The 11,858-nt window shown below is 41.3% G+C and overlaps 2 protein-coding genes across 3 annotated transcripts; both read right to left on the bottom strand.

The window, feature by feature from the left end:
* Positions 1-690: 690 nt before the first annotated feature.
* Positions 691-6,324, bottom strand: uevld (UEV and lactate/malate dehyrogenase domains). 2 transcript variants are annotated; one of them, XM_037254515.1, is made up of 13 exons: positions 6,169-6,324; positions 5,078-5,162; positions 4,922-4,987; positions 4,681-4,844; positions 4,474-4,612; positions 4,374-4,400; positions 4,206-4,300; positions 3,694-3,799; positions 3,186-3,356; positions 2,704-2,868; positions 2,523-2,607; positions 2,310-2,433; positions 691-1,826 (listed from the first exon to the last, which is right to left on the bottom strand). In XM_037254515.1, exons 1-13 carry the CDS (start codon positions 6,208-6,210, stop codon positions 1,662-1,664), a joined length of 1,434 nt encoding a protein of 477 aa, XP_037110410.1. In that variant the 5' UTR covers positions 6,211-6,324; the 3' UTR covers positions 691-1,661. The 2 variants fall into 2 exon arrangements, with proteins under 2 accessions (XP_037110410.1, XP_037110411.1); XM_037254516.1 differs by lacking the exon at positions 4,374-4,400.
* A 487-nt stretch (positions 6,325-6,811) lies between these two features.
* spty2d1 (SPT2 chromatin protein domain containing 1) lies at positions 6,812-11,713 on the bottom strand. Its single transcript, XM_037254952.1, has 6 exons — positions 11,197-11,713; positions 10,080-10,194; positions 8,554-10,005; positions 8,057-8,213; positions 7,898-7,975; positions 6,812-7,814 (listed from the first exon to the last, which is right to left on the bottom strand). Exons 1-6 carry the CDS (start codon positions 11,257-11,259, stop codon positions 7,721-7,723), a joined length of 1,959 nt encoding a protein of 652 aa, XP_037110847.1. The 5' UTR covers positions 11,260-11,713; the 3' UTR covers positions 6,812-7,720.
* Between the last annotated feature and the right edge of the window lie 145 nt (positions 11,714-11,858).

Raw genomic sequence — 11,858 nt, 5'->3', positions numbered from 1 at the left:
TATTTTCCCACAGTGTCTTAAATGGAGTTCAAGGAGGGTCTCAAAGCTCATATTTGGTCCTAAGCTTCCCTTAAAGCCTTCATTGAACAGTGAGCTGGCTCACAGCTTTTCCTTTAAATGTCAAAATGTATTGCGTATCTTTAGGTCAAAGAGAAACAACTTACTTTGAGTGTAAACTAATAGAAGAGAGGTTGTGGTGCAATAAGTTGATTCATTATTGTTGAGTTCTAGCTTTCTCTTTCGTAATCCCACATTGTATAAAACTAAGATGAAAAACATGTCATGCATACTTGAGAAGTAGAAAATGATCACTTATGAACAACATCTCCCTCCAGTGGTAGTCTGTTACATCCTGCATTTTTGTCCAGGCGTGATGCTTTTGAGAAGAGAACATATCGTATGGGCATGTAGTTAGTTTTCTATATGAAGGCATTTCAAAGGCCCTTGTGAGAATATGAAGACATATTTAATATCTTTTGTGTTTATGCGCAGTCTGAGGTTAGGTCACTTTAAAGTTGTAATGGCTCAATGTAAATTTTCCGGAGAAATGGAATTTAAGACATCCTAGGAGATTGAAGCAGAGCCTACTATTTATCAGGATTATTGCTAATTCCCATATAATATATACTGTACATTGTTGCTGTAAATGTTGTATTTCCTGATAAGTTAATGCATACCAGACCTCACGAGTGAGTGCTATCCTTTTAATCAACCACTTTATCCTTTTTTTTTTTTTTTAAATGACAAACAGCGAAAAAAGAAAAGCCCTTCCTTGGTGGTGCAAAACTGGTTTTTATATGTATTCACTCCTAGGCTGATGATTCCAGAATCAAAGATAAAAATATGGACCTAAATAGTTCTGTTAAATCTGTTGTGGTGGACAGTTGGCAGCAGACCAAATGAAAGCTTTTTGTCTGGATTTGGCCAATATTTGTCACTGTCTGATGAAAAGCACTGTACTGTGTAACTTCAACTGTATTTTATTTTCATCTTCTGATAAATGAAAACTTTTCATCCATTAGTTTTCTTTATGGCTCTTCTTGTTGAGTGTTGCAGGAAGCTGAAGCTGGGCTCAGCTGACATTTAGCAAACCGCTACATGGACTGGTGGTCACCAGTCAAACAGCGACAACTTAACATTCACAGACACTGAGTGAGAATTTGGGGGTGTACAAAGTGCTTTTAGTTGGATAGCAATTAGATTTCTAAAAACTAATTGTGCATGTTTTCCTTCTTCTCACTCAGACACCTGGATGATTATTTAGTTTTTTGCACTCCAACAAACATGTAAATGTTAATGTACTTCTATTCCAGCTGTGCAAAGAGCAAATTCTGTTCAATTTAAAAAATAAAATACCCTGGTAGCACTGACCCACTGACTTGCTTGTGTGGTTGGAAGGAAAAAAAAAAAATCACATCAAACTTACAAACCCTTCAAAACAGAAAAACCATATCTTTGCACTCAAGGCAATAGCTTAATGTAAAATGTAACATTTCTGATATCTCCATGTTTAGTATAAATATAGAATTTGTACAAATATGTGATTTCTTTCCCATTCCATGTCACCACAACAAACAGGACGGTTAAAGACAGGTTGTCCACATTCAAACATGCTCGTTAGCCATCAAGTTATGAGTGCGGTAACATTACATCACCGCCCTTCATATCCTCAACTGACTCATGAGATTAGTGAGTGATTTGATGCTTTCCTTCAGCTTAGAATCTTCCTCCTTCCCCAGTGAGACACCAGCCAGACGCATGGACCCGCTTGACCCCAAGAGGCACGGCAAGCTGAGAAATACCTCTGCCCCTATTCCGCTCCAGCCCTAGACGAACAGTGCACATGAGCCCTTTGAACACTGACTTCCAAAGAACACAAATTGTGTGCCTAATTATAAAACACTATTTGTATTTGCATTTAATGCATAGGAATTCAGATGTCAACATTGTTCCTCTAGGTCTGGGATGTTCAAACGTTTTCCATTGAGGGCCACATCCAGAAAAGGGGGGAGGGGGTATTTCACAATAGCAGTTTGCTGGCAGAGATCATCGGGTGTGTTGCATGAAGTTATCAGGTTTGACAAAAAAAAAAAAAATACTATCTGTGATTGTGTTCAACTTAATCATAAGATTATACAGGACGGACGTAGGTATGAATGAATAATAACCATAATGCATGCATCTTACTCGCCATCAGGAGAAGTCAAGCCACCGGTGGCCATCTTGCATTGCCACTCGCTAAGCTAACCTAATATGAATATATTGATACCCTTAATGATCATGCATACAGTGCATCATGCATGTGTCACCTGGGCAAGAGTGGTGATGGAGTGGACTTTCTTCCTATCCGTCAGGATGCTGTTTGTGATGTCAGCAACAGATAAACCAACAGACCATGAGCGCTGACCTTGATTCTTCATGATATCAAAGGCTCTGCAGGGACACATCATGTCAGCTATCAACCTCTATTCAGAAGCGATTAAATCCCGCGCTGAAATTGAATTCATAACTGATGACCTTACCTGCCGAGCAGTGGTTTGGTGGCGTCCAATCCTGTGATTTCCAGCAACTTTTTGGAGCCCGGCTCATTGTTACTCATCACAGGGACTGTGTGACAAAGTGCTGACAAGTTAGTGTCAATGGGAAGCAGTCCAAAACGAGCAGCACAGCTGGGAAACAGCTCACTGAGCGTTTCACAATTACCTTTGTTGTCCGAATGCTCTCCAATGACCCAGGCCTGTTTGTGAGCGTTTAAGGAAATATTCAGAATGTAACTAAGACGCTCAGAGTCCAGATTACAGCCCGCCCCGATGACTTGCGTTGGTGGCAGCCCGCTCTGCCTCCATGCAACGTGGGTCATCACGTCCACTGGAGACAAGGCCGAAAGACACATACAAAGTTTTTAGACAGCTCTTCACTTAGTCAATTAGAGCCTTAGTTTAGTTTTTGTTTAATTACATTTTTGTGTATGTTTGAGACTAGTGCAAAAACCTGGGCAAGACATATTTGCTGTGGAAGAACCTGACCTCACTCTCATCGAGGACTGTTGCGCTAAACTAAAACAGGCACTCTAGTGCAACAATTACAAACTTCAAGCACACAAACTCGCCTGTACTGAACTTTCAAGCTCAACAGCGCTTGGTGTAATAATTTCCTAATGTCCCAATACCTTTGTCAGTCAGTACCTGGCTGAGAAGCGATGATCATGACAGCGCTGGGGTTGAGCTGCGCCAATGTTGGAATGATCCCTCTGAACAAGTCGACATTGGTCTGGACCACGCTTACATACGACTGCTCGCCACTCCATGCGTTGGCGGTCACCACGATGACCCTGGAGCCCCTGGAGGCAGACAAATCTGACAAGAGCAGAGTCAAAATGTCAAAACCAGTTACTGTGTCATCGAGGGAAAGCACCGAGCGGCTGAAGAATGTGGGGAATTCCTCGCCAGCACAATTCCTCAGTGTAAATGGAATCTAACCAAACGGTTTAATGAAGGGCTAGTTTTTGCTCAAGGGTCAAATTGATTTTCGCAAACAGAGAAGGGTCAGATCATTTGTAGATGAGGTAACAAGAAAAACTGTCAAGAGTATTATTTAAGTTCAAGGATTGTAGGACCCTTGACTGTATATGCTCAATGGCCATAATTAAATAACGGTTTAGTGTATGTACATTTTGTGAACTACATAGTGTACCTTTGGACACCTCGATCTTTGGCAGCTTGAATATCTCCAGATCTGTGCTGCCCCCCTTGGTGGAACTCTCGGCAACGTCAATGAAGACGACCTTGTCTACTTTACACTGAGGACAGAAAAAAGGGATTCATTTTCTACGCAAGGCTTAGAATAATTTCAAATACACAACAGGCTGTGAACTACGCAAAAATCCTAAATGTCGGTTTGATATCATGACCATATCTCACCATAAATCATTGGCTCTGAGCTAATTGCGGACTGAGAATAGCCATTGTGCCATTGAGAATCATAAATACATGGCACTGCTCCCTATGGAAAGTCCCCAGAAATAACGTAAAGGTTTTATTATTTATTCATTCATTCATTCATTTACAAACAGCACATCAAGGGACATATTGGCCTGTTCCTTTTGGATACAACTCAACAAAGTGCTACCCGCGTTTGTGGGTGCGTTCAGAGAGCCAATGCAATAACTCAAACAATAATGCCTTCCATCTCTGAAAGATACAAACCTTGGCCAAAATGCTCATCACTGCAGCCATTCCTAAATCCCCTCCTCCGACAACAGAGACTTTGTGGACCGGCTGATCATGGTGTCTGACGGGACCTGAAATTTAAAAAGGTAAAGGTTGGTGAATGGGAGGGGGGTTAGCACAAGTGGAGCAGTTCAAATGACGTACTCGGCTGATCATGGTGTCTGACGGTACCTGAAATTTAAAAAGGTAAAGGTTGGTGAATGGGAGGAGGGTTAGCACAAGTGGAGCAGTTCAAATGACGTACTATCATTGATCCGGAGATTATTAACAAACGCCAAGAGCTCCTGGGGATTTTTCTCTCCTGGGACGGAAGAGGCCAGCGGAGGAGCTTCTTGAAACTTGCAAATCATCTCCTCCAGAAGAGCCACCACTGATGACTTGGGCTGCAATTGGAGGACAACTCATGAAAGCAGGTGACATTCAACATTTACAGACAAGAAGAAGAACATACGTGATCCCAGTTGTGCAAAATAGGTAAATAGATGCGTCCTCGGGCATCCACGTGTTTGCCCTCCCTGATTATCATGTCCGGCGTGGGCCTGAGGAGGCAAATGGGAGGCGTGACCGGGAAGGAGTCTATCAGCCACAGCTGGATGGGGAAGTTGTAGGAGCGTCCTTTGAGAGTAACAGATATAAATCGGTGTGCTTCATCACAAGACACTCGAAAAGATGCTCCCAGATGTAAATCTTACCTTCATACTTGACTGGAAGGTTGCCGTTCAATTTGAGGAGCTCTTTCTGGGAGCCATCATTGAACGCTACAATTTATAACAGAAGTTAGCAAGATATTGTGATCACCGCGTGTCTATCTGTGTGAGACATAATTGCGAACATGCACAAAAACTCACTATATCTGCCTACAGAAGGGATCATCCCAGGGAAGGCGTTCTCAATGTTGTCCAACTCCTCAAGAGCAACATCGTGGAACTTGTACTAAAATTAGACAGACGTTCAGATGGACGGACAGCTCCTTTATTCAGTTCGATTTCTATGATTCATGTTATGTTAAATTATCTCTCACTGGTATATCAGATTAAATCTTGTTTATTCTAGTGCTGTTGCAGGATTCCTCCAGCACACTGGTGTCAAACTCCAGTACTCGGGGGGCCTCATTCCTGCATGTACTTGAGGTTTTCCCCGTTAAACACACCCGATTCAAAGAATCAGTTAATCCTCTCGTTCTGCAAGAGCCTGATAATGATCCTGATGAATTGAATCAGGTGTTAAACGCAGGAAACTTCGAAAACTTGTCGGAATGCCGCCCCCCCGAGAACTGGAGTTTGACACCCATGCCGAGCAAGACCAAAGTGGGAGTGCTATACAAGCCAAAGCACAATTAAAGTTCCAATATATGTATCTTTTCATCTTCTGTTTCGCATCAATGGACGGCACAGCTGTCTTTTCAAACTTCCCTGTAGCAGACATGCGTGACGTCACGAACGCTGTGATAATGACGTCTGTGATCCATCGGGGAAATGAGTTTGAATCTCTCTTTTTGTATATGTTCTGTAAAACTCTCTATATGAATAAATATTGTATGTTACGATGATTGCAGTGTAGCTACTTTTCTCTATGTCAAATATAATCTTTCACTAAAAAGCTTAACTAGCATGTGGAAATTATTAGTAACCTAGTGCTCTGGCCAAGTTGGCATTTGCCAACGAACTTACGGACTTCAGCATTAAAGTGAATGTTGGGCGAATCATGTATTAATTCTCTTGCGGATCTAATGAAGAATAAATAGTCAAATACATTCAGTGTCAAAATAATTCAACACTTCCGTGTTAATTTAGGAGTCACGGAACTGGTCGAGCCAGTTGTTGACACTTGACAGCGGCCAGCTTGTGCTATCACGCTGTTTGCCGGCCGGCAATTTACATCCATGCTCGTTGTTTGTTTGAATACCAACGTTCCATATTTTGGAGTGTCTTTAACTCACCTTGGCTATGACCCGCTGTATTGTCTCCGACCGGAGGTCCATCTATGGAACGCTAAAGTTAGGAGCGATCAACCTCGGATCCTTCTTCCTGAATGCGCAAAACTTCCGCAAACTTTCCCGAGTAGCTAGGTAATATCAAGCTCCGCCCCTTTGGAATCGGCTACGGTGGCTCGAGAGGAATAAAAGTTTTTTTTTTTTTTATATATATATAGCTTTGTACCGGCAAAACAAGAATATGGTTTGGGGCTATTATTGGGCTCTGGAGTTGTGCTGAGTTAGTAAGCTTGCACATTGTCAACCTCGGAATAATAATAAATTAATAAGTCTTTTTTTTTTATGGGGGGGCGGGGGGGGGGGGGGGAGAGACTACATCCTTAGTTAAACAGATCATTCAATACTGCCCCTGAACTATTAAATTAACAATGTATACCTGTAACCAGTATTTGATTGTTTTCATGTTTTCTGAAAAAAAATATTTAAGCCATTATTATTATTATTGCTGTCATGACAATTTCCATTTTCTCAAATCAAATTCTGCATACCACTCATGTATCTTTACGGCATTTGAATTTTTTTAGGGTCCAGGGTGAGATGGAGGCTATCCCAGTTGACAGGCTCAGACTCAGCAACTGATAACCATGCAGTCAATAACACAACACATATTCAAACTACCACTGAGACTAACATTCACAGATATGGACAATTTTGGAGTGTTTAAATTAACCCAGTATGTATATTTTTGGAATGTCAGAAGAAACGGTTGTTTTTCTGCTATGTGAAATTTAAACAAAAATTGAAAAAAGTGAATAGTCCATCAATAATGTGTACAAAAATTTGTGGAAGAATTTTGGATGTAGGAAGTCAAAGTTCACTGAGAAAATCTAAAGCAAACAAATGGAGAGCAATGAGAGCATGCAAATTCAGATATTCAAAACTCTGAACTTTTCTGGACTCTGACATGCTTATCACTAGTCCACTGTCATTGCACAGCAAATTCTGAGAAGACAACACTTTGAGGCAGAGCTGTTTCAAAATATTTTAGAAAGAAACAAAATTACACATTTTTTATGTATTTACAATCCAAATTCATGTGAAATATGGTACAGCTATCCAAAAATATATCTCACTGGCACTGTATGCCTGCTTCCAACAAAAACACTCTTCTTCTTACTTTTTAAACTGAATTTGCTTTTGAAAATGGGACTCTTGCTTTTAACGGAAGGAAATAAATAATGGGGAGAAAGAAGGGAAAATGTCACTTGCATTTAGCGTAGGGATGAATTGTGCATATTTGATTTTTAAAAGTTATTTCTTGATTGAGTTCACGCAAAATCTGTGTCCTCCGAGGTCCCTCTATTGTCAATGTCATGTCATGTATCACTTCTTTCAATGATTGTGAAAACAATGGGAGAAAGTGAAAATAACAAACAAGGGTCCAATAAAATTCATGTGCGTGCCACTGTGCTTTCCATGAAATGACATCAAAGATGTTGCCCTATTGCTGGCCAGGCAAATGGAGTCTTTCTTTTCCATTACAACAATTTTTAGTACTTCAGTTCATTTTTTTCCTCTTGGCATTCATCCTTTTCATCTCCTCTTGCTCTTTTTTTTCCTCCTCCATATCCTCTTGAACAGCCAATTTCAGACTACGATAGGCAAGAAGAAAAAAAAAAAAGACAGTTAGTAAAGGGGCGCAAAATACCTGGTAAGAAATGTACAATTAAGTTACCTCCTGGCTTCTTCTTTCTGCAGATCTCGCCAGCTGCTCTCCATAAATTTGAGGGCATAATCACTTTCGTTTTTGTATCTGTATATGGGATAGTAAAATAAATAAATAAATCACACAATCATTGACGTGATAGTAAAAGACAGACGCATGTACGCTTACTTGTTTCGGTCATAACCAAAGATTTCCTTAATGTGTTTGGAAACCTCTGCCTGCTCATCACCGCCATCATCGATGAAGTCATCCATTTCGGAATCATAGTCGTCTTCCTCCTCATATTTTCTTTTGTATGCAATGGTGATGGGTGGTAGTGTTGTAGCTACATATTACATAAAGGAAATAGTATGGATGGTATAACAAAGCAGTACTCACTTGCTCTAACTAGAAATGCAAAGTCGTGGACAACAAAGTAACTGCATCCAATTGACGATACAATTATTACACGAGTTAATTTTAATTACTTCCGTAATTCAAAGCTCACCCTTTCTTACATGTAGAGACAGAACGATCAATCGATTAAAACTAAACACCCAATATAACCCCCCCTTCCATATTTGAAATATGCCCATCTTCACATTGTTAACAACTTCACTTAACATTACTATGATATAAAACATTAAACCATGGGAGTAATTGTATTGTATCGTATTATATTGTACCTGGTGGTCTGTTCAGAGGTCTGGGTGGACCTCCTGGTCTTGGGGCCATGCCAGGTCTTTGTGGTATCCCTGGCCGAGGAGGAACTCCAGGTCTGGCTCCGCAGACATTTTTGGATGAGATGGTCTCAGACACTACAGTACACTTGGGTCTCCCGGGTCCCGATCCAGAGTTGCCTGAGGGTTGCCTGTTGACAAGCGGTCCTCCGCTAGGTGCTCGACCCGCCCCGATCCCTGGCCCTCCGACAGAGTTTCGACCCTGTCCGAAACCCGGTGGCCGGCCTCCCCTACCTGCGGGGTGACCTTGTAAGCCACTAGCAAAAGCCTTTGGCTGCAATGTGCCCCCTGGCTTTGACTGAAGTTGATTCCCTTCTTTCGGGCGCCCACTGGAGGAGGGTCTGACCATCGAATGGCCACTTGATTTCTCTGCAGGTTTGCTTGCAAATCTTGGTGGTTCTCCCTTTCCTAAAACTGGGCGCTCCTGCTTTAGTGAGCTACCTTGTGTAGGTCTGTTTTTTGGTGGGTTACTATTTGAAGGCTTGAGATCTCTGCCAGACAGAGCATGAGGCTTGGACGGAGGCATGCCTGAAGGTCGTCCTTGAACAGATAAAGTGCTATTCTTTTTTATTCGAAGGTCACTTGAAATGACGGATGCATGACTAGATGAGGGCTTAGGCCCCCCCTGTTTGGCTGAAACCTGACAGGAAGTAGCTTTTGAAGGATTTTGAATCTTGGGTCTGTCTCTTTCTCTTTCACCAGCGCTGACCTTTGAAGGTGTTGCGACAGATTTTTTCGTTATCCCATTGGACTGATCTGGTTTTCCCGATAAACTCTTTTGTGGTTTACAATTTTTTGGCTCTTTATCAGGCACATTTTTCCGTAGAGTACTAGACTGAGGCTTGTGTTCTCTGTTTGTCTTCGAGTCTTTGCCGCGGCTCTTGGCTCTGCGCTCCATCTCTAGCTCCTTTAACTCTTCAGCTGTGCGCAGCCTTTCTTCCTTCACTACCACCTTTCCCTTTACCTCCACCGGCTCATGCTGCTTCTTCTCTGCCAATTTCAGCAAGTCTGCAAAGTTCATGCGGGGTGGAGCAGACTTGGGAGCACCACTAGATTTTTTAGGAGAGGTTCTACTGCTTCTGCCTAAACCTGAATCTTTGCCGGGTCTTAGAGCTTCTGGATCTTGATCGGGCTCAGAATCTGTCTGTTCATACTCATAATTATCTTCATCATCCTCTGGGTCAACACAATAATTTCTAAATTTTCCTTCACTCTCTGTTTGTTCCTCTTCCATTTCCTGCTTTGACCTTCTCTTCTTTGGAACATCCACCACTGGAACGCCGTCGTAACCCCTGAAATTATCTTTAGTCCTAGAAGCCATGGCTCTTGCTTTACGATCAGACTTCAGCTCAACCCTTTTTGCGAGAAGATCCTCCTTCAGTCTCTTTGATTCATTCTCTGAAAAATAGAGGCTGAGTAAAAATATCATTGTGTAAACACTTGACCGATGCAAAACAATTTCCCTTTCTTACCTTTCACTCTGGCCTCACGTTGTCGCTTGCTCAGGAGTGCCTGCACAGCAGCAGGATTTACCCCTTTTGACTTTGGGTCCTTTTTAGGGGGACCAGCTTGTAAACTATACCTTTTCTATTGAAAAGAGGATGACAAAAAAAGCAGATAAGATGAGAATCGTCTTTAGTCAACGTATGACCCGAAAAGACAAAGCAAGCTTTCATCCCTGAGATGGCTGAAGTCAAATGAAAGTTAGCAATGTGAACTACTACATGACTAATGGTGCCACATTTTATTCGTCCCTATAAATGGTTTTGTACATGTAATAGACACAAAATCCCCCACAATATTACGTGAACAACAACTCTACTTCCCAAAATCTGTATACAAAGTGAAAACTTGACATTTTAGTTTACAGTGTTTACAGAAAAAAACGGTTTTATTGTATGGAAAACTTTTCAGAGTTATTATCTTGTTCTTGTTTTTATTCAACTTTTAAAGACACAATGATGACCCTGGGAGCACCCGAAATTGTTTTTGTATTTAACCGGATTGAAAAAAAAATGCAAATCTGTTGTCCATTAAACCTGCTTAAAGACATTTCAATAAAGGTAAGGGATATAGTTATTGAAATTTGATGCCAATATTTTCCCATTTACTGTAAAATTAACATCAGCTTCAAATATCGATTATCGGCCCCCTTGATTATGAATAATTCGTATCGATAGCACTGACCACAGGGGAAAAAAACACATCACTCTATCTGTAGTTTAAAGAGTGTCTTATTGTTTCTAAAGTAAGCATAGACTGGTCGCAGTGTCATACTTGTATGACAATGAGTGATAACGTGGTGAACTATGAGCACGTGAAAAAAATGTGTACGTGTACTTAACGTGAACTTAATTTATACAATTTCACTTTTGCTACTGAGACAACCGCAAATGCAATTTTAATTGGTGCATTCAGAGCAACAATAAACGTACTAGAGGTGGAAGACAGCAGCAAGTTTAAAAATGATGCTTCATTGAGAAACTCGGTGACACCCACGATGAGCTGGCATTTGTGTGCCCATGCGCTCGGACTCGAATCCCCTTTTTTCTCGAAATAAAAGGTAAGGTATTTGCTCATTTCACTTACCTGCATCATGCCGACGCCCTTGTTTTGGGTGGCGATTGACAGAACGTTGTCAAAGTCCATCATTTTGGGAACATATAGTGTCAGCTGTCTTTTTCAAGGAGCAAAACTCCAGCAGTGTGACAGATTTTACCGTTCTTCGACAGCTCACACAACTGTAACACTGGATTTGGCGTTGCGCTTAAACACCAGTATGTCTTATGAGAAACCTATTAGCAAAATGAATCAATTTTTTTGATAGTTGTGGGGCAAACAGTGAGGTGCAAAACTAATTTACGTCCTTGCCTAGGCTAACATTGAGTAGCAGTTAGCTAACCCTATGTCAGGGCGAAACAAGAAGCCTTGGATGTGAACGCGACGTACGTTCGACTACTAGAAGCACTTCAGTCAAATTTAATCATTATGAAATACAAAATAAATAGTTCAACGCAATAAGCTACTGGTGTTTGGTCGATGCTCGCGACGGGAAACACCGATGTGTCAATGGACTCTGAGGCAGTGCGGAAATGAGATAGTTCAGTGTTACGCACTTCCGTGTTAGAAAGAGCCATCATGATCCAGACGCTAAGAAAAGAAAAGTTTTTTTTTTTTAATTAATTCTACACATAGCAGGGTGTGAATTAAGTTACAGTAAAGTTTTATTTTTGCATTCACCGCCACTTTGC

The sequence above is a fragment of the Syngnathus acus genome, chromosome 6 (genome assembly GCF_901709675.1).
Source record: "Syngnathus acus chromosome 6, fSynAcu1.2, whole genome shotgun sequence".
NCBI classification, from domain to species: Eukaryota; Metazoa; Chordata; class Actinopteri; order Syngnathiformes; family Syngnathidae; genus Syngnathus; species Syngnathus acus.
The sequence above is the reverse complement of the archived record's forward strand: the minus strand, read 5'-3'. Positions and strand labels throughout refer to the sequence as shown.